The 24,009-nt window shown below is 38.6% G+C and overlaps 1 protein-coding gene across 1 annotated transcript; it reads right to left on the bottom strand.

The window, feature by feature from the left end:
• Window positions 1–1,235: 1,235 nt before the first annotated feature.
• On the bottom strand, window positions 1,236–22,914 carry cacnb3b (calcium channel, voltage-dependent, beta 3b). Its single transcript, XM_051879580.1, has 14 exons — window positions 22,563–22,914; window positions 12,985–13,104; window positions 12,756–12,878; window positions 12,552–12,673; window positions 11,438–11,493; window positions 11,205–11,224; window positions 10,188–10,268; window positions 8,728–8,786; window positions 8,034–8,134; window positions 7,745–7,896; window positions 6,884–6,979; window positions 6,589–6,759; window positions 6,446–6,493; window positions 1,236–4,805 (listed from the first exon to the last, which is right to left on the bottom strand). The coding sequence occupies exons 1-13, from the start codon at window positions 22,602–22,604 to the stop codon at window positions 6,464–6,466; spliced, it is 1,173 nt and encodes a 390-aa protein (XP_051735540.1). The 5' UTR covers window positions 22,605–22,914; the 3' UTR covers window positions 1,236–4,805; window positions 6,446–6,463.
• Window positions 22,915–24,009: the final 1,095 nt, after the last annotated feature.

Here is a 24,009-nt window from a genome sequence, read left to right as displayed (position 1 = left end):
CAAAGATGGTTGGTTTTACCCCATCATGAGATTTAAATGACAGTCGGTTTTATTTCATTACAAGAGTTTAATGATGGTTGGTTTTGTTCCTTTATTAGATCTCAATGATAGTCAGTTTTGTTCCTTTACGTGATCTCAATGGTTGACGGCTTTGTATTGTTATGAGATCTCAATGACGGTTGGTTCTGTTCCCCTTCTAGATTTCAATGATGGTTGGTTTTGTTCAGTTACAGGATCTTGGTCGGTTTTGTTTGATTGTGAGATCTCAGTGACAGTCAGTTTGGTTCCATTATGAGATTTCAATGACGGTTGAATTTGAAACAATTCAAACTGTTGGTTTTGTTTAATTACGAGATTTCAATGATGGTCAGTTTCGTTACGAGATTTCAGTGATGGTTGGTTTTGTTCCGTTATGAGATTTCAATGACAGTCGGTTTTGTTTCGTTACAAGATTTTAATGACATCTGTTTTATTCAGTTATGAGATCTTAATGACAATCAGTTTCGTTCCTTTACGAGATTTCAATGAAAGTCGGTTTTCATTGTCAGTCAGTTTTGTCCAGTTACGAGATCTCAATACAGTATGCTTTGTTCTTTTACGAGATTTTAATGACAGTTGTTTTTTTAAAAAAAAACGTCCCAACATTTCTGGAATTCGGGTTGTAAACTAAAGTTAGGTTGTTGCTGTTCACATTCTCTGCACACGTCTGCGTGAACAGGCTGCGCAGTGGTATGCAAACACACTTTGACTGACAGGGAACACATGCTATCATTTAATTCGGACCGAATGCAATGATTGAATGAATATTTTATGGTCTTACGCCTTCCACAGATGATAGCTATATTTATAAAAATACATTTAGACCGCTTAACATAGTATATTCAACCGGCATAACAAAAATGTTTCTGTAGAGAATCACCTATTGCACCTTTAATATAAAACAGCCTACTTTTGGGATGTTGACATGTCTGGTAAGACATACTATACTAAATCTAAAACTATTGTGAACAACATTTGGCTAATTCTTTTATAATTATAATTTTGCATGCAGCTTTTATGACCTCATTAACTGACAGACTATATTTGAAAATTAATTTGATGAAATCATCAAAATGAATTAAACAAATCTAAAGTTATTAGAACTGCATTCATACGATTTTATGCTAATTTTTTTATTTTAAAAACACATGTTATGTATCAATAATACATGCATAAGTGACAGAAACCAGAGACCATTCTTTTTCTTTTCTTTTTAATTATTCTTTTCTTCCCCAGAGCACACAATACTTTGTTCAGCATCAGTACATTTTTCTCTTTCTTTTTCTCCCAGAGCTTAGTGCTGTCAGTGTTGTCACATTAGTACAATATGATAAAGTTACTACTGGAAGAGGGTTTACACACTTACATAGTGCATTTATTGCATTGTAAACCAAAAGAAAACCTCAAACACAAAAACTAAATAGTGCAATCATATTGATTTCCTTTTATTCTGTGATAGACCTTTATTAGTACAAGCCAAGTCTTCGCCATTCTTCCAGTGTTGCATACAGTACAGTAAATTGTAATAGAGAACAACATAAATATCTAATAAAATAAACAATTAGCCTTGAAAATATACTTTGGAGACCCAAAGACATAGTTTTTGACTATGTACAAAAATCACCTGGAAGGATATCAAGCACATTTTCGACTGGGAAGAGCTCATTGTGCTTTAAAGCCTGTGTCTCTTGCTTGTTGCTTTTTATATGCAGTGTTTCACAAATTGACAGAAGATTCAACATGGTCCCAAATAACATTTTTGATCAATATATGTAAATAATATACATGTACATTTTAAACTAACAGAAAGTCATTTGTTTGTGCATTTATATATAGATGAGGGCAATGAATTTAAATGTGCAATCTGTATATACTCAAGCAGATGGTTTATATGTTTCTATTGCATTTCCCTATTCAGTTTACAGTGCGGTGTATTACTACAAATGTCTGACCGTTTGTCATGCATAGTCATGATTAGCTTCATTGTACAATGGGACTGCATGTGCATGTATGCAAAGAGTAAAATTAGTGAACATTTAGTTAAAAGATTGTCTTGCAAATTAAGACATAAGTCATTCTGTTATGTGTGATAAAATTTGTAAATGTGTTTGTTATTGCATGGAAGAACAGCAGCAAGCAAAACTCAACAATCACAGCAGCAGATATGTCGGCAAGATCATCATTTATCATGCATATAAGTGTTGATAGTAAAGATAAAAAAAAAGATCAGGACTTATTATCAGTGTTTTGAGATTCTCAAAATGAAGAAAAAAAGGATGTTATTAAACAGTGGTGAAAACGTGTGCTGAAGCAATACATCCTCTTACCATTACACATCTTACTGTTGCTGTTGGAACAATGGTACGATTATGTACAGTGATACTTGTGTAAAAACAAGGACGTTTGCAAGGGTCTTACTTTTAGAGTTTCAAACATAACCACTAGATGTCACTGTAATTCTAACGATTAGAATAGAGTAGTGGTTCTCAACTGGGTTTACTTCAACAGACCCAACACAGCACCAAAAATCGTTTTGAATTGAATTGAATTGAATCAAACTTTAAAATGTATTAATAAAAAATAAAATATTAATATGAATCAAATATAATTATAATTAATTAATAATTAAATCAATAGTCGATTTATTGTGTCATCCTAACTATGCATGATTACATGGTTAGTTGCACTATTACAGAGTCCTGCACATGAAAGGGAGGAAATAAAACCAATCGCTAGGACATATTTCTCAATACTTTTTCACTTTTTTTGGTCTCTTTTTCAAAACTCTTCAGTGATCAGAACAGCAGTCTATGTGGGCTAAACTGTGGATCCTTTATCACTGCTTTTGCAAAAAATGCATTTAATGACTACTTCTTTCAAATTACACCAATTCTTTTCTCATTTAGACACAAACATCGGCACCTACAGGCCAATTTGCACATGCTTGCTTAGCCTATTCTTTTTAAAACTGTTAAGTTCAAAACCTAACGTAATCAAAACTGAATAAGACAGAAATTGCTATATTTCTATAGTAATACCATATTGAAATATATTCTGAATCTAAAACAATTAGATGTAGCTGAATGCCTACACAGGTGTTAGTGTTTCAATTTCATTACCATCTATACAAAAGAGGAATACTATAGGAATAATTGTGTACTGTAATGTAAACTTGCACTGTGTAACATATACTGCAGTGAATTAGAAGCAGTGGACCGTGCCATTGTTGTTTTGTAAAAACATTTTACAAAGGAAAACGTATAATGCTACCTGTTGTTAGTGTTTTTTAGGTCTGTGTTTTATGAGTGACAAAGTGTGTTTGTTGGTTGAAAAGCTTTGCTAGTGTTAGAGTTGATTTGAGACATGAGTATGACAGTATGAACTGTTTCAAAATGCACTAGAACTACTGAAAGAGTTTTGAAAAAAAAATTAAAAAAAAAAAAAAATTCTCAAAAGTATTAAGAAATGTGTCCTAGCGACTGTAAGTAAGTAGTGTGCATGATAATAATTTGTTCCCTCGTTTTACTAAATTGTGGCTACGATGTAATGTTTTGTTCCCTTGTTAGTTAAATCAAAAGGGAACAAATTATTTCATGGCCATGATTTACTAAAACGAGGGAACAAATTAAGTTGTGGGAATGAATTCTTTATTCGTGGCCACAATTTACTAAAACGAGAACAAATTCTTAATTCGTGGCCACAATACATATATATTTTTTCCACATCATGTGTGGGGCTTCGTACTATTTATATTATTGAGATTTGTTTTGATCACCCGCTGTCCCGTTAGAACAGACCTGTGACCCACCAGTTGAGAACCACAAAGTAAATAATACTATATTAGGCTGTTTAGTGCAATACTGAGATCTAGGCAAAAGATGTACAAACATTCATGTGGTCTGCTTTTCATTGATCTGAAAGGGTGATATTAGTGCAGTGTGGTTGGAAAACTGATGAGTTACTAGTTAATTTACCCTGGTTGACATAAACCTAAAGATTCCCAGTGTGTGAAAGGACACAAGAAAAGGAGAACAAGACAGGAAAGGAAAATAAAAACATTTTCAGTTACAAATAGTCTCAACTGTAATTTGAGAGTTGTGCTACATAAAGCTTATTGGGTTATTAATTATGAGCTAATCATATTTGACTATTCATTGAAATGAAGTGAATTGTGCAAAAGCTATGGTCTTGATAAACCTTGAAAACAAACCAAAAGTGATGCAAGAGGTGGAGACTGAGTGAGCTGACTGGCAGTTGTGGCATGGTGTGCCCTTCTTTGTGAGGGCATGGTATGGATGCTCTGATGCCAGTGCCAGCCTCACCCCAGAGATGAAAGTCAGGCTGGCAGAACCTGGCGGACAGACGGCACCACCAAGGGGTTGGGGGAAACCCCCGTTGATCTCAGTGTGGGTCTCAGCAGGGATGTTCAGACCAGTTGAATGTGTGTATATCAGTATGTGTGTGTGTGTGTGTGTGTGTGTGTGTGTGTGTGTGTGTTTTTGTGTTTTGGCTGAAGGCCTGCATCAGAGTGGTCCTGAGATGTAAAGGACGACACATGTGTTAGTGCAGGGAAGGGTGTGTGTTGTCACTGTCAGTGAGGCTGGGATTGGTCCACTTCTCCTTGGCCCTCATCTTGTTCTCCATCCTTCTGCTCCTCCTCTTTCTCATCAGGGGGGCAGCTGCTCTGAGCCCCATCTCATTCTGGGGCAGTGAGTGGCTGGCCTTTGAGGAATATTCTGGGGGTCTATCTGGAATGTTCTGTGTCACTATAACAATCAGAGAGCAGTGGAGAAAGTGATCATTATGGTTATAAGCACCCTTATAAGCTTACTGTCACTTGTTATTTAATAGTGCACTCAATTTTTTTGTTTGTTGTGCTATATGACCACTGTTATACTGACACCTATTGGTGTGGATGCAGCATCATGCCAAAGAAGTGTTTCAGTTAGTGTTGTTATTTAGTAAAACTAAGACAAAATCTATTAAAAATAGTTTAAGTAAAATGTTGAAATTAAATTAAATTATATTATAAATAAACTTAAAAAAACCCACACATGACAATTAGAAATGTTGCCTTGGCAACTAATTGAAATAAAATAAATTAAAGACCTAAAATACAAACTATATAAAAATGTTTTTAAATATTTTTAAAAAACTAATAATCACAAAAGCACATAGCAAAATTACTAGCTTTAAAACTAAAATAAAAACTAATTTAAAACAGTTTAAAATTTAAAATTAATAAATACTACAATAGTACATATATAATTCTAAAATAAAACTGGTTACAGATGCCATTGTAGAAACGACAATTTAAATGAAATGAAATTAATGAATTTAAATGAATCTATTCTTCTAGTGAAAGTGTTCAAAAATAGGGTGGGTTACCAAGATATAGTGAAGCGAGTAGTAAAAATTAAAGATAAAAATGGAAAAATCTATATAAAATGAAACAGCTTTTATTATGATATAAGACATTATTTTAAACGTTTTTCAAAAGCACTTTTCTTTATGTGTAAAACCTTTCTAATTATGTAAAAATGAACAAGTGCACTTTTAAAATGTATTGTTATTATTATTTTAGCAATAAAGAACATAATGACAGGGAAATACACATTGATGGTAATGTTCTTAAAGGATTAGTTCACTTTCAAATGAAAATTAGCCCAAGCTTTACTCACCCTCAAGCCATCCTAGGTGTATATGACTTTCTTCTTTCTGATGAACACAATCTGAGAAATATTAATAAATATCCTGACGCAGCCGAGCTTTATAATGGCAGTGAACAGGGTTCACGAGTATGAGCTGAAGAAACTGCATCTATCCACATCCATCCATCATAAACATACTCCAAACGGCTCCAGGGGGTTAATAAATTCCTTCTGAAGTGAAGCGATGCATTTGTCTAAAAAAAATATCCATATTTAACAAGTTATGAAGTAAAATATCTAGCTTCCGCTGTCTATTTTACTTCGTAACTGTGAAAGTTTTACACTTTCTTCGTACGTTGAATATGGAAGGCGGTCTAGCAGTCTAGCGGTCTTTATAACTTGTTAAATATGGATATTTTTTTTTTTTTTACACAAACGTTTTGATTCGCTTCAGAAGGCCTTTATTAACCCCCCGGAGCCGTGTGGAGTACACGTTTATGATGGATGGATGGATGTGGATGGAGACGCTTTCTTCAGCTTCATACTCATTGGTCCCGTTCACTGCCATTATAAAGCCCGGATGCATCAGGATATTTATTAATATAACTCTGATTGTGTTCATCAGAAAGAAGAAAGTCATATACACCTAGGATGGCTTGAGGGTGAGTAAAGCTTGGGCTAATTTTCATTTGAAAGTGAACTAATCCTTTAACTGACACATGATCTTAACTAATGAAAATCGATCCAACACTCACCCTTATTTGTGGTAGTACTCATTCAATTAGCTCCTGCGTCTCTGAGAACTGGAGGAAGAGGATGAGATTTTAATTAATTAATTAGATTAATTAAGCTGCATTAAAGCAAGTGAAGTCCATGCAGTTAACATTTAAACACTTACCTGTTGGCTAGAGTTAGCTGAGGGTGGTGTAACTACATTTTGCTCCACTAGAGGGTTTGGGGGGGCGGAGCCTGGCAGGTGAGTGGCACGCCAGTATATATCTAAATATTCGGCCAGGTGTTCGCAGGCATCCTCTAACTGATTCTCATCCAGTATAACATCAAACATTTCCTAATACAAGAGCAAAGCAGTGAGGATAAACAGTAACAGGGGAGGATATTGCATCAGTTCATTTGTTGCTACGGTTTAATGTCCGTTAACAGGAGCTGAATGTATGTGCAGTACTGGGACTCACTGGTGGGCACTGTGCTAGTTTATCTCCAGCCATCATTTGCACGTTGAGATGTTTGCTTTGAGATTTCCCTCTGGACTTAATGAGTCTTTGAAGGACCTGAGGTAGAATGAGTGACAGAGAAAATGAGGGACAAAAGTGGGAGCAATGCTTCAGGTAACTCTGAACGTATCTAAATTACTTAATAGTATAAATAAGTAAAAAAAAAAACACTCATCTTTTTTCACACATGTAACCCTGTGGACTTAAAAAAAAAAATAAGGACACTTTTCAAACACAAAATTAATTAGCCTGAGTTTTTTCATTTTTATGAACCAGCCAATGTCATTTTAATCACAACTCTAATTATGCATTTTGTTTGATAACTTTGTGTGATTTAAAACACTCATTGGTCTTGCCAAAACAACTTTAATAATATTTTTATAATAGTATTTAATATTTAGATAATATTGAGACAAAACCGCTGGTTGCAGTGGAAATGATAGAGGGACAAAATGGGTCTACAATGATATAAATACTTTTCAAATAATAATTTCTGTTTATTTTACTCATGATCATAGTTTTATGATAATTGAATGAAATAAATGTAACAATTTGTATTTTTATTACGGATTGTCCATATTTTAAGATGAAAAGTCTCAGTCTGGGACAGGGGTAAAATAATAAAATACATAAAAGCACATTAAAAATACATAAAAGGATTTTTGAAAAGGTTTCCAAGGGCATTTTGCAGTAATATGTGACCTTTATACAACACAAAAGTTTAGTTAGTTTTAATATAAATCTGTAGTTGAAGAGTCATCCATTTGTAGCTTTTTAAAAACAAGTACAAATTATTTATTGATTGGATAAATATTGTTGTACCTTTGGAGAGGACACTTTCACATAGACAATGATGGGAGCGAGGGAGGTCTTGAGAAGCTGTGCGGGATGGTTGATAGTATCTGCATCCAAGACCACCAACTGCAGGCTTTTAGCCAGCTCAAATATTCTCTCAATCTCACTCTGCACCTCCGCTGAGAGAGAGAGAGACATACATAAGAACAGAAAAAAACATAATAATGAAACAACAAATGATCTTTATTACTAAAAATACTTTAGCACTCTTATATTAATTTACTATTTAGCTTTACCCCTGTATGTTGTCACTCACCCAGACTGGAGCGAGTGTTCGACCTCTCCATGATAGCTTTCTTATTCAGAACAGACCTTTTGGCCAGAGACAGGTCTGCAGTCACCCGTGTGATAGAAATCCTGCCATGGAAAAACATTCAGAAAAAAAAAAGTTGTATAGACCACTTTTATGATACTTTAAGGTGCTTTATGATATTTTGAAGCTTGACAGCCCCAGCCCTCATTCACTTTCATTACACATGTATTTAAAGGTACACTATGTAACTTTTTCAATACATCATCAATCCCTCTTCCAAAAATTCACTATTGTAAACCTATTACAAGTGTTTATATTTTAGACCTAGCAGGATGGTTTTCGCAGGAAATTGCGCCTGTGCGTCTTGTCATATCCATAAATAGAGAAAAATTGCTCCGGATAAACACTATTAATTATATCTCTTAAGACTAGTAGTCAATGAATGTTTTATGAGCAATAGGATAATCTCAAAATGCATGCAGTTTTGTTTTTTACCACTAGAGGGCCAGAAGTTGCATAGTGGACCTTCAAAATGCCCACAATATTATTCAAAAATCACTTTTTTTCTTCTTCAGAAGAAAGAAAGTCATATGGGTTTGAAACGACATGAGGGTGAGTAAGTGATTTATTTCCATTTTTCCAAATTCACATTTTTGGGTGAACTGTTCCTTTAAGCGTAGCTCACTCACTCACTCACCTCCCATCAAACCTGTGTTTCAGGAAGTCAAACAAGGCTTTCTGCATCATATCAGTCACCTGCATCAGAGAAGATTGTGAGAAAACATACAAACCCCAGAAACGTTTCATGTACAGTATAATTAACCTGTCAATCTGAGGTAATTTAGGTCCTGAGCTATTAATAGTGTTAACATGTAACCAGTGATTTTGTTGTCTAAGGAATCTAGAGGGAAAATAAGGAGTCCTAAACAGGGGATTTGGAAGAAGAGTCATATAAAAGGCTAATATAGTTTGGATGAGGTGGTTTTATTTAGACATGGGGTGAAAAATGAATGACTCCAGAAATAGAGAGTAGAGAGTCAGCAGGAGAAGCAGGTCCCTGGTGTCTCTGTTAAAGAGCTGACTGACAAATGTGTCCAGAGCACCTGTGCCACAGCTGGACTTAAATATTTCACATTCGTGAATCCTCTCACATACCATAACAGAAAAAGACGTTTACACTGCCTGAGCAGTCATATATGTATAGCAGGATCCAAAAACAAACTTTTTTCCATGAGTGAATTATAAGAATTTACATACCATAATTACCTTTCATAAGCCATGAAACTGTATTTTGCATTATTGTATTGAATATAATTATGTTAAATATAGTTATTTAAATATTATTTATTAAATATAAATAAAAATATTGACCATATATTTCATACAAACTGCATATATCTTTATCCCCATGACAATGGTATTATTTACCTGTTTTTCTTTCATTTGTGACAAAAAGTGCAGGTTATTGTGTCACTGGCATATCATTTCATATTTTAGATAAGCCAGTCTCTGCATGAACTTGTTGCAAATGTGATTTAGTTCCAGTGTTGTTATTGTAACTAAAATTAAATCTTTAAAAATAATTTTCTGTAACTGAAATAAAGCTGAAATTAAATAAAATATAAACATTAGATGAATAACTTAAAAAACTTGACATATATAAGTTTATGTTGTAAAATGAAATGAACTGAAATAAAAATGCATTAAAGATATGTAGAAATATTTAAAATATAGATTTAAAAAAATAATAATAATAATTATGATGAGCACTAACTAACTATTCCTGTTACTAACTAAGATTAAAATGAAAACAAAAATAAAAAGTTACTTCAAAATATTAATAAATACAATAATATTATATAAATAATACTAAAATAACATTGTTTTGTTCTTCATATTGTAATTTTGGTGATTTAATATATAATGTTGTCACATTGAGGTACAAGTTAAAAGACAGACCAGTCAAATGAGTGAATGATGGTTTGCATGTCTTTGATTTGATTTGTTTGTCACAACAGTGAGTATCATATTATTATTCTTACATTGCATATGTTATGTTACAGTGCCTAATAAAGTTGCTAGCAAAGTTTTATTTACTCATCAATCTCAACTTTTATTTGCTTGGTGGTATTTAATTGTGGATCCTGCAGAATTTACCTCATAGCCTTTCAGTGAGGGGCCAACCAGAACAACAGGCCTCATGGATGGAACTACATCATAGGGTGGAACGTGCTCTGTCTGCAACACACACACACACACACACACACACACACACACACACACACGCTCTGAATCTTAACTAACATTTCTCTACATCTAATGAGTAGCCTCAAGGGATGCAGTTTCAATAACACAGCATTAACATCTCTCACAGAGAATCATCTGAGAGGCTCAACACAAACTGTGAATATGTAATACCACTTTTGGGGCTTTTCACACTTTAAATAGTTAACCCTGGGTTAACGGAATCCTGGGTTATCTTGCTTCACGTTTCACACTGCTTATAATTTATCCGGGGTTAATAGGTATTCGTAAACTGATGTTTCACACTGTACATTCCTAAACCTGGTTAACATTCTTATTTGCATATTTGCAGTGTCAGTGTTATTGATTGGATAAACGCAGCACACGACCTGTTTACATAGCTCTAGCATTGCGCATCCTTGTATTGTTGACTGTACTATCAAGTTTATACTGAATGGACATTTCGGACTATAAAGGTAAGAATGAAACGGTCTCTTCTTCACTCAAATTGTCATGTTTTCTGTCAGCATTTGACAATTTTCCTCTCAAACGCTGAATTTACTGTTTATATACAATTCAAGGTGTTTCTGTGACTGTCCAAAGCAGGCAAATTTGAGCATGCGATTGGTGGTCTGCTGCTAAGCGTCTAGCTGTAACATAACACTTTAACACTTTGCAAGTTTGGCACCGCAATGCGGGGTTAACACCGTAAAACCGGTGCAAACCATGCTACGGAGCAGGGTTTCATAACCCCCGGTAAAAAGCGGTGCTAACCCCGCTTCTAAATTACAAGTGTGAAACGTCTCTTTACCCGGGGTTAAAAGCGGTGTTTAGAACGAAGATAATCCAGGGTTAAGCGCAATGAAAAATGCCCTAATTTGAGGGACTGTGTTGCACTATGGAATCAAGGAAGCAACTTTAACCACCTACCTGCTTCTGCTTCTGTTTGGCTTGTTGAAAACAAGAGAGGTGTTTAAGAAAATCTGAAATATGCTGTTTGTGTGCAAAAATGGCAAAACAATTTCATACTGAAATATTAATTAAATCATGCTAGCAGATAAAAGAAGGATATGCCCTAAGGGGAAATGAGAGATTGTAATGGCTCAATAGTACTGGCATTACAGTAAGACAGTGATGTGTGAGAGTATTTAAATACCTCTCACCTGCAGAAGGAGGAGTAGACCTCCAGCCCCCAGACGACGCATTCCCTCCCACTTTCCTGTTAATAACACAAAAACTTTGAAATTATAGGGATGGTTTCACAGACAGGGCTTAGACTAAGCTAGGATTAAGCCTTATTTCAGTTAGGGTATTTAAGTAACTTTTATAAACATACCCTAGAAAAGAAACATTACTGGTGTTCATCTTGAGACAAAACAATGGCAGTGACATATTTTGAGATATGTCAGAGGAAGTTACTTTTAGTTAAAAAAGCTCAAACATGCATTTTAGTCTAGGACTAGCTTAAGCCTTGTCTGTGAAACTAGGGGATAGGATGAGATTTGCAGATAGCTGAATGTATGATATACTTCGAACTAAGAATCCCATGCGGCACTTAAGAGTTAAGTTTTCTTATTAATAGTAAGCTCAATGGCAAATCACAGCAATTGAAGGTAGAAGCTTTTATCTCTCACCTACAATATAACCTAGTTCACCAAAAATGAACCAGTACTAATAATAATCATCACTGCTGCAATTCTGTCTTTGTTTTGATAACTGGAGATGTTGTTTCTAAAATATATGCTACTCAGTATTATCTCCTTGTTTATTAACTGTTCATGGTTTGTTTGTTTTTCAGTGCCATGTCAGCTTCTTCAGCTATTTTAATGGCGACATGACTAAATAATGACAGAATATACGTTTTTGGGTGAACTATTCTTAAATGATAATTTAAGGCCGGTTCACACCAAGAATGATAACTATAAAGATAACTATATTAGCGTCCACACCAATGCACTATATCATTCTCCATTTGGTTTATTATAAGCGTGTGCTGCAGTTATGTGATCTCCGGCTTTAAATGCTTGAGCTCTTTAAAGTAAAATGGATTCTGATTGGCTATCGGTGTCAATGTTCACCAGCTGGAAAAAAATCATTGTGAAAGTGATTCCAATGATATCGTCTCTCTCTGTGCCATTATCGTTATAGTTATGGTGTGGCTATTCTTTTGCATTTAGAATGATTTTTAAAGCTATATCTTTATCATTATAGTTATCATCATTGGTGTAAACGGGCCTTTATACAGTATACAATAATGACTAGATTTGATGAGATGACCTCTGAGCTGCTTTCTGTTCCTGCTTGATCCGCATGGCCTCCAGTTTAACAGGGCTGGGGATGAAGGCAATATCTGCCCCCTCCTTCACCAGCCTCCCGATCCACCAGTCATTATTATACTTCTGTAGGATGAGAGACAATGTGTTCAATAAAACACTGAAATATTAGCTTACAGTTAACTTTAGTTTATTGATCGCTTCCTACTTCTTTTATATGTAGAAAATCTTTGGTTTCAAAGTTGATGGCAGCACCCTGAACCGGACAGTCTTCATCAAGTGCCCCACAGTAGCTGACATTGGTTCTCACTGCAAATGCCACAGGTTTGGTCTACAAAAAAACAAGAAAACATTAAAAAAGTTACAAAAACAAAGAAAGGTTAACGTTATTTGCAGATGAGAGGTAATGGACAGTGTAACTGCATGAGAAGATGAACCTTGGCTCTCTCGAGCTGGAGGTGGGCCTGGCGCTCGGCCTCACGCCGAGACGCCTCCTTGTCCTCCTCCAGGGACAGGTCGGAATCCGATGGTCTACTCGTGTAGGAATCAGCAGAACTCTGCAAAAAGAGTCCAATGTGAGAAATGCTTTTTAATATTTTATTATTATAATTATTTTTGTACTTTTACTTGTAAATTCATTGTATTCTTTATTGCACTCCACTTTATATTAGTTTTCTTTTTCTTTTATTTGTCGTTTTGCTCTGCTCTGTACTCTAGAAAGATTTTTAGCATGATGATGGATATATGACAGTGTTAATGTATTTGGACTTGGCTGCTATAGTAAATGCTCACCAGCTATTTAAATGTTGAGCAGCAAGCTCATTGGCTGCAGATGCAACAGGAACCAATCAGCTTGTGCCATTCAGTAAACGATTTAAATCAGGTTGCATTAAGGACCCATCAGCATGTGCCATCTACAGTTTCATGACAGAACTTTTTATTTTTATCTGACACACAGCAATTGCTGCAAATGCTTTGGCAATACTAATGTAAAAATATTTGACACCTTAAAACTGAAAATGAAAAAAATGAATAAAAAGGAGAATTGTCTTTTGATTTCCAGGGGCATTTTTTACCTTTGTAAAAGGCAATTTTTATAACTTAAATGCAACTGACATGTTGACATTTATGTCAAAAACTTGCATTTAACCAATTACTTCAATAAATCAGAATATAGACTGTCACCAATACATTTTTATTAACAAACAAAAGCTATCTTTACACGTTTGACAAAGTTGGAACAGAAGCTGCATATGACAGGCCCTGTTTAATGCAGCTCAAAGTTGGCATACATGTATTTACACGGCAACTGCATATTGTAAATAGCCACCAAAAAGTATATAAACTATAAAATTAAAAACTCAATTACAAGGTAGGGCTGTGTTATTACGACAATATCATTACTGACAATTATTGCTCTTGATATGGTAATAATGAGTATGTTGAATAATAACAGAATACATAAATGCATTCATAAGCTCAACAGAAATGTGTGATTGGTTATAATGCTTAATGCTCAAAAAAAGAAGAAAAAAGAAATCTGATGCAACATGAGCAGATATAAATGTAATGCTGCAATCAACACTTTTTATCCATTTGCACATTTCACTTTAATCACTACAGCCACATTTTTGCCTCAAGCCCCATAAATTTCTGACCCTAGAACAAATGCACGAAAACAAAACACCCACTGACCCTAAACAAGTATTGCAATCCTCCATCCTTTCTCTCGCTTTCTCTTTTTCACTCCAAAATCTAGAACACAGTGAAGATATGATTTAAATATCAAAGGCAGCCGCAGGGTACAGGTGTCTGCGACACCTACCGTCGAAAGAGATAAAGCATAATTAAGCTAAGATAAGATTCTTACGTGCGATTAAAATATACCTCCCGTCTAAATGAACATGTTAATTAAAAGGCAGCCCTGCTATGGGAGACATCTCTATCACAGAGCTATCCTGAACCAGCTCTTGGATGATCTACTACACCACATTCATCTCTTTCATGTGTTCAGTTTAGTAATAAATGAAAAGAAAGATAGAGAAGGGCTTTGAAGCACAACAACACACAATATCAAAGACATTTTTCTTTATTTTTGGCCACTTTTATCGACAGGAGGTAACAGTGATGCAGGGGTCGTCCTCATAAGCGTCAGAGTACTTGCACAAGGCTGTGACACACATTTTGTGTTCCATACACACACAGTGTACATTAACTCTGAGTTGTTTTCAGATGACCTGACAGACTAAGCAATTTTTTCGCTCAGTACCTGGATCGATAATGTAATCCTTTAAAAGACACGATGCATAGCAACCTCATCCGCTCAGAGTATTTCCACAACACCTCATCCACTTATAACACACTTTCTAACCATTAGACATTCCCAGAAAAGGCTGCATACAATGTTTACAGTATATAGCTTAAATAAAGCTATTGATGTTTACTCTAAATGTTTTACAATTTGTCTGTCATGAGCTACAAAGCATCACTCATTTGCATTTTTTACAGACAGTGGGGTCCAAAAGTCTGAGAGCACTTTTGAAAATACATCTATTTTTAGTTTTTCTAATTAAAACAATTTTTTTGTTGCAAATAATATTGTCAGCATAACACTTTGGTGAAGTAAAGTGTAATTTAAAGTAAAGTGAATATTATACATATACTGTAAATAAAGGGTTTAAGTAAAGTGTTACCCAACTAATGAAAGGCCTACTTTAAGCCTTTATGTATAATGAGTTATAAAGGTATTCATAATGTACATTATAATGCATTATATCTTTTCATAAATAATTTTAACCAAAGTTAAAATGCATTAATTAATTATATTTACAGATTCCTTGTTACATGTTAAATTGATTGTTGTTAATAGATGCGTATTATAATGCATCATAACTGTGGTTACAATTATTCATGAGACCATACAATGCATTATAACAAGGTACGTTACAAGGCGGTACATAAAGAATGCATTCAAAAAACTTTCATAATGCATTATATATAAAGGCTTTAAGTAAAGTGTTACCAAAAGTTGAATTGAAAAATTACCTTGAATTTCTTAATGTTTTCAGAAGGTTTAGATACAAAGTTCTGTCATGAAACTCTAGATGCCGCAGGCTGATAGGTCCTTGACTCAATCTGCTTGCAAACACATCATTCTCAATAGGGCACAGCTGATTGGTTCCTGCTGTATCAGTAGCCAATGAGCTTGCTGCTCAACCTACAAATATTTGTCAACATTTGCTGTAGCAGTTGCAGCACGCTCTTAGAAACCCTCCACCATCCCCAGCTCCACCTGTATAGATCTGCTATGGGTAATTCATGTACGCTATATTGTACAACAGCAGCATGTCTTACTTGCTCACAGCAGCGTGTTGTGCATGTATTGGCAGTAGCAAGTCCAATACTTGCTCTGCAGCAGCAGCAGCAGCAGCAATAACAGCAGCAACATAGCAGATCTATTCTGACAAGGACAAACATATCAACATTGTCATATCCATTATCATGCCAAACACTCAGAGAGTTGTCATGACAGAACTTCTTTTTGCTTATAACGACAGCAACACTCGAGCTGCATGAACTGCACAAGTTTGTGTAAAACCTGATGATCATGATTTGGGAATGATCCAAAGTGCATCTTGAGCTTCAGTGCATGGAAATCTGACTGTTTGTACAAAGGCTTTCACATGATTAATGTAATAATTTTACTTACTTGGGGCCAGATTTACTAAACAGGGCAAATTAGTGTAAATGTGCTGATGGGAGTGGCAAGTTTTGCGTGTGATCTACTGTCGATGCGCAAATTAAAGAACACAGACGCAGTCAAATTATTTACATAATGACCAACGCAATCTACCAAGAGCAGTGCAAATTAGTGTTGGGTCATAAATAAGCTGCCACGAATGGCTCGCCAACCAGCTCGCGGTACATCAACACCAACTGAATCGATTGACTTCTCTTACCGAGGAGCTGGTGAGAACCCTGCAGAGTCTTCGATTCTACGCCGCCGAGGCCGCCACGCCGCTGCCAGCAACTCCCGCCAGCCAGGCCGTCACAGCCGTTCCAGCCGTAAATCCACGCCTCGCTCTCCCGGAGAAGTTTGACGGTACCCCCGCGAGATGTAAGGGTTTCCTCCTGCAATGCTCTCTGTTCATCAACCAACAACCCACTCTCTACCCCACCGAGTCCAGTCGGATTTCCTTGGTCTGCTCCCTGTTGACGGGACGAGCGCTGGATTGGGCCACGGCCGTATGGAGAGAGGATGGATCTGTATTTCCCACCTTCTCGGCCTTCCTGCAAAGCTTCAAAGAGGTCTTCGACCATCCTGAGGGAGGCAAAAGCGCAGGAGATCAACTGCTGTCGCTATGTCAAGGTAAAAACACAGCCGCCGAATACGCTCTCAGCTTTTGAACCCTCGCCGCACAAACAAACTGGGTCGAAGACACGCTGAAACTGTTGTTTCGCAAGGGACTGTCACTGGTCTCGACGCTCTGTCCGTCTTCCCACTCTGACCACTCCCACGTCAGAACTCATGCAACTCGGATACACCCCGCTTCATCCAGAGGAGAGGGAGAGGAGACGACAGCTTCATTTGTGTTTGTATTGCGGCCAAGCAGGCCACGTCAAGATCAACTGCCCCATCCGACCCAATCCATGAGTCCTCCACTCTCCACCGACTATTCCTTCAACTGCCTCAAAATACCCATTCAAGTAACGGTGAATGATCTATCCATAACTACGCACGCACTTTTGGACTCTGGGGCAGCGGGTAACTTCATGTCAGATACATTCATCCGTGAACACAATATCACACTAACGGACTGTAATTCTCCATTGACAGTGGAGGTGCTAGATGGGAGACCCATCGGAGGAGGAAGGATAGCGCACATCACCGCTGAACTCACATTGCAAGTGGGAGTACTTCACCACGAACACATCCGATTTTACGTAATCCACTCACCCAACAATCCAGTTATCCTTGGTCTCCCGTGGCTCAGAACTCACAACCCGCTTATTTCCTGGAAGGAGGGGCCAGATCGTTCAGTGGGACACCATCTGTCACGAGCACTGCCTGAAACAGATCACTCCCATACCAGTCCAGGCTGTTTCAGTTCACAAGCCCAACCCTGACAAGCCCGACATTCCCGCTGAGTATGCCGATCTGGCGGTTGCTTTCAGCAAAAGCAAATCGACCGAATTACCTCCTCACCGTTCCAGTGACTGCGCCATAGATCTGCTTCCAGGTACCACGCCCCCCAAGGGCAGAATATTTCCCCTGTCTCAACCAGAATCAGCAGCTATGAAAGCATACATAGAGGAAGAACTGGCCAAGGGGTTCATCCGACCCTTGACTTCTCCGGCAGCATCTGGCTTCTTCTTCGTCAAAAAGAAGAATGGCAGTCTGCGACCCTGCATAGACTACCGCGGACTGAACGACATCACCGTTAAATTTCGCTACCCTCTGCCATTGGTCCCCGCAGCCCTGGAACAGCTAAGGCAAGCCAAGTACTTCACTAAACTAGATCAACCGGGGCGCTTACAACCTGATTCGCATCAGAGAGGGTTAGGGATGAATGGAAGACGGCCTTTTCCACTGCCACTGGCCACTATGAGACCCTTGTTATGCCGTTCGGGCTGTCCAATAGTCCCTCCGTCTTTCAATCATTCATCAATGACGTCTTTCGGGATATGCTCAATCGCTGGGTCATCGTCTACATCGACGACATCCTCATATATTCCAAAACCTTCGAGGAACACGTCCAACATGTCCGGGCCGTACTGCAGCGACTCATCCAGCACAAATTATATGCCAAAGCGGAGAAATGTGAGTTCCATCGTACTTCTACTTCATTTCTGGGCTATGTCATCAGTCAGGAGGGGGTGGCGATGGACGACAGCAAAGTAAGGGCGGTGCTGGAGTGGCCGCAACCACGCATGCTGAAAGAACTACAACGATTCCTGGGGTTCGCCAACTTCTACAGGCGATTCATCCGAAACTTCAGTGGTATTGCGGCCCCATTAACTTCCATGACTAAGCGACAATCCACACGCCTCTTCTAGACCCACGAGGCAGTGCGCGCCTTTCAAGCACTGAAGGAACGATTCACCTCCGCACCCATTCTCCGCCACCCTGACCCAGAACTCCCATTCATAGTCGAGGTCGACGCCTCCAGCACGGGCATCGGGGCTATACTCTCACAGCGCCACGGTAATCCAGCAAAAACGTACCCGTGTGCATTCTACTCCAGAAAGTTGTCGGCAGCAGAACACAATTATGATGTAGGCAACCGGGAGCTTCTGGCTATGAAGGCGGCGTTGGAGGAGTGGTGCCACTGGCTGGAGGGAGCACAACATCCATTCACCATACTCACAGATCACAAGAACCTGGAATACCTCCGGTCTGCTAAGCGTCTGAACCCCCGGCAGGCAAGATGGGCCATGTTTTTCACCCGTTTCCAGTTCACGGTAACTTACAGACCCGGTTCAAAGAACGCCAAAGCAGACGCATTATCTCGCCAGGCAGAGGTGGTGGAGCGGATGGAGAGTGAAGAGAACATTATTCCTGCCAAGCTGCTGCTCACTCCAGTCCAGTGGGACATCATGACCGAAATCACACAGGCCAACGAACAAACCGCACCACCACCAACCAGTCCACCTAACCGCACTTTTGTCCCTGTGCACCTTCGCAACAAACTGCTTCACCAAATTCACGACTTCCCCAGCTCAGGCCATCCAGGCATTACTGCCACCCTACACCTACTACAGAACCGGTTCTGGTGGGACACCTTAGTAGCAGACACCACCCAATTCATCAACCAGTGCACAGACTGTCAAACCTCCAAAACTTCACACCAAGCCCCAGCAGGGCTATTACAACCGCTGCCCATTCCACAACGCCCCTGGTCCCACATAGCCATTGACTTTATCACCGACCTCCCTGAATCCCATGGCCACACCACGATCCTCACAGTAATCGACCGATTCTCCAAGGCATGCCGACTCATACCACTGCCGCGTTCGAGACAGCAGAGACCCTATGCAACTTCATCTTCCGCTTCTACGGTCTTCCAGAGGACATCGTGTCTGACAGGGGCCCGCAGTTCACATCCCGGGTATGGACAGCCTTTTTTAAGCAGTTGAACATCAACATCAGCCTCACCTCAGGGTACCACCCAGAATCCAATGGACAGACCGAACGCATGAATCAAGAACTCACCAGATTCTTACGCACATACTGTCAGCGGAAACAATCAGAGTGGAGCCGTTACCTGTTGTGGGCCGAGTATGCTCAAAACCTGCGGAAACCTGCCACTGGTGTTACACCCTTCCAGTGCGTCCTGGGCTTTCAACCCGAGGCCCACAACCCTCCACCCTTGATGATCGAAGGCGAGGAAGCCTATCAGGTTCGAGAGTTACTCGATTCCCGGCGCCGGGGTAGAAGACTACAGTACCTAGTCGACTGGGAGGGGTACGGCCCGGAGGAGCGATCCTGGGTCAATGCGGATGACATCCTGGACCCATCACTCATAGACGAGTTTCACCGAAAGCATCCGGAGAGACCGGCCCCTCGACCACGTGGTAGACCCCGGCGCCCACTTCCTCGCGTCTGGAGCCGCTCGCGGGGGGGGGCTCTGTCACGAATGTGGCTCCCTCGCCTCCTTCTCCGCACCACCAGAGGGAGCCATCACCCGAATATTGACTGTTCCCATTCGGACTACGTTTCCCATAGGCCCTCATTCCTGGGACTGATTGCGCACACACCTGCACCCCATCACGCTCACACTATTCAAGCCACACACACACTCACCGCGAAGTCTTGATTTGCCCCGGTGATCATTTCTGAGCGTTTTCTTGTGGACTGTTTATTCTGTTACCGTTGGACTGTTTATTCGTTGTGATTCTCTGCTGCCTGCCCTGAACTTTGCCTGTGTACTGAACTGTGTTTGCTTGCCGCCTGCCCTGATCTCCGCCTGAGACCCGATACTGTTTGTCTGCTGCCTGCCTCGACCATTGCCTGTCCCTGTTTATGTCCTTGCCTTTGCCCCTGTCTGCCTTGGTGTTTATTCTAAATAAAGCTGCAAATGGATCCCCATTCTGCCGACCCTTCATTACATAAGCAGAGCTGATGCTCATCAGGTGCAGGTCGACACAGGCGCAACTTGTTACATGTAATATACGGGTAACGTCTTCCTCTGGCATTCCAAAGAAATTAATACAAGTGGAAAATATTTTCTCCCTTCTACCATGCGCTCTGTTCTCTGCAGTGTATCCTCCTAATTGCAGCCATGTCGCAAAATGGGTTAAGACATGCTTATTTTGGGCGTTAAATAATGACGCATATACCAGTAAATTGACTAGCGCAAACATTAGTAAATCTTGTTGCGTGATTCATTAAAATACTCTCCTCCCATAAATTTTGTGTCTGAAAGGGAAACTTCTACAAATGCATATGCAATAAGGTCAGACACAAAAAAACTCAGTCCATGCCTTTTCAGCGCTAAATTTGCACTGCGTATCTTTAGTAAATCCCAACAGTAGTTTTTTTAACACCAATAGAGGGTTTGCGCTGGCTCCTGCTGTTAGTAAATCTGGCCCCTAGCATCATAATGTAAATTTTTTCAAAATCCTTAAACTTTCTGCTTATTTCCAGGTTTAAAATACATTTTCAATCCCAGATTTTTAAAAGCATTGCATTTGGCATTTTCTTTCAACTGCTGTGCTGTGCTGGAGCAGATACATGTGAATATGAATGTTGCCGGCTCTGCGTTTAGCACAACTTGTTGTGCAAGTTGTGCAATAGCAGCACACAGACAACAGGGGGCGAAAAATCAATGAACCTCCCCTTGTTCACAAGGCTTGTTAGATAACAGTCATTCATTCTCCTATACTTCAAACAGTTTCATGCCCTATTTTCATTCATATTGTCAGAATCCGATTCCCAGTCTCCTGTATGCCTGCTGCAATGTGTTTGAACATGGATGCTAGCCAGGACAGATCCTGACTGTGATGAGAACAGGGATCACAGAAGTCCATAAGAATCAACTACATGCAACACACATAGAGAGAATAAATAAACACATGCAACAGTGCATTTTTGCATTGCATTATATCAGTCTATATAATCTGAATCAGAAGGGAGGTTGAACTACATTGAGAAAAAAAAAAATGAAAAAAATCAGATATTTGCTCCCTGGAATTGATATTGAGGGATTTTTTTGAGGCGATTTCTTTTTTTTTTTTAAGTTTTTTTTAACGTTTTTTTTTTATCTTTTTGAATATAAAACACACAGCATGCCATGTATTTATGTCAAGTGAATACAGTGTCCAAAAACCTATAAAAACCAATAATGGAATATTATGGAATAAAATTATGAAATAATAAAAGCAAAAACAGAAGAGTTTGAATTTACATAAACATATAAGTTTATGTAAATAAATTTATAATAGATTAAATATAATACACTTTTGAATATAAACTTATACATAAATATCTGTGGCTTTCTGTCACCTTTCAGTGCCATGTTTTGCCTAAAACTGGATAATTCTGACCCTGGTTTGCTGGTAATAAAAAATATTATGGTCAAGCCCCTGGAATGGACATTTCTGCCTTGCAAACCGACATATCAACTACTTGCAACACAACTTAAAAGCACACCCACAGAAATATACGAGAGAGTTAAAGAGAATACATGTTCTCAATTAAGCAATCAATGCAGCTGAATGCATTTGATGAGTCTGTATGCTGGGCAAAAGACTAAGGCATAGGCTACATCTCGACTGAGAATAATTTATTCATAAAAAAGGCTTACATGAGGATATTAATAGACTATGACCCAGGCAGAATGCATGCAAAATTCATTCACTCCACCAAAGCAGCACTGATTGATTACAGAATCACATGGAGTGAAAATGTAATAGAGAGGGAGCGCGCGAGAGAAAATCAGTGAGCGAGCAAGAAAGAGAGAGAGTGACAGAGATAAAGTGAAAGTGAGGGAGAGAGAAAGCAAACTATCCCTACCTTGCAGCTGAGCAGCGCTGCGCTAGAATCGGACGCGGACATGCCTATAGAGACAGCTCGTATCGCCCCCCATCACTCTGTGGTCGAGCGAGACGCGAGCTGCTCTCCATGGTCAGCGGTAAACAGGCTGGCAGAGAGAGGGGAAGCCTCAGCTCTGATACTAGCGGACGCACTGGCACTGCACTCAACGCCTATACAAAATTGATGCCCTGACTGCAGCAGCTGAGTTGTGCTGCTCACTGAGAGCAAACGCCCTCCCTCTGCCACTGCTGCCTTTCTTCCGCCTGCTCTCACATTCAATCAGGCTCCATTTTCTCCTGCTCCACACACTGGAGATGCTGTTCTGCAGCCAATGTTGCGGGGGAGGAGATGTTTACCTCTCACACGAGACACTGAGATCTCATTCTCTTGCAGCAGGAAATACAGAGAAGTGCTTTAAGATGTGGGATGCGTGAAGTGAAACTCCTCACATTATGATGCCCAAATGTGTTATGTGAAAAGCAAGCCTGAATAGGTAAAAATAAATGCATTTAATTACACACACACAAGCTCCCAAGTATTATGTCTCCCTATTATTTTCTGAACATCTCAGTAAAATTCAAAATAATGTTCATTATGTGCCATAACAAAGCATTGAAGCTTCATATTTGGCAAACTAAAGGTAACAGGTAGTTTTTGTGGTTTTTGGCTCTTGTATGATACAACACATGTGATGTTCCTCATTTGCTTTGGATAAAAGCATTTGCTAAATGATTAAATCGAAATGTGAAATGTTAAAGGCAGTTCTGTCAATTTGTATCTTTACATATATTTGGTATACAATAATTACTGCATAAAAAGAGTTTAACCATTCTGTATGTGAGGGATACTCAAATTATGCAGTTATTTTTTTAATAGTAATAATAGGCCTTGGTTTTTATTTTTAAAATATGCAGTTACCAACAATTTTAGCTTGGATCTATGTTTTAGAACATGCCTCATTTATATTAACTTATTTATCCCAGGCAGTTTTTTAAAAGGCCCTTCTCATTTTCCAGCAAAATGTCATGAATTTAAATATGCATAAATATGCATCTTATTTACATACAAATACATTCATAAAATGTATAAATGCTTCCCATATCTTCTGTGCATTCAAGAAAACACTATAATTAATCTGTAAGACTGCTCTGTCATAACTGGATGTCATAGTTTAGGTACAAGTATATTTTTGGTTAAATTGTCTGATTTGATGTTTGAGGGCTGTAATTACAAATTATTTCTGCTAAATTGACATTTTCATTCATATTGTCAGAATCTGATTCCCAGGAGAATCTGTCTCCTATATTCCTGCTGTAATGTTTGAACATTGAGATGATTCTAGCCATGATAGATCTTGATTGTGATGAGGACAGAAGTCCATAAGAATCAACTACGTGCAACACACTGTGAGAATATTAAATAAACA

The sequence above is a fragment of the Ctenopharyngodon idella genome, chromosome 22 (genome assembly GCF_019924925.1).
Source record: "Ctenopharyngodon idella isolate HZGC_01 chromosome 22, HZGC01, whole genome shotgun sequence".
NCBI lineage: Eukaryota > Metazoa > Chordata > Actinopteri > Cypriniformes > Xenocyprididae > Ctenopharyngodon > Ctenopharyngodon idella.
This window is presented reverse-complemented; position numbering and strand designations above follow the sequence as displayed.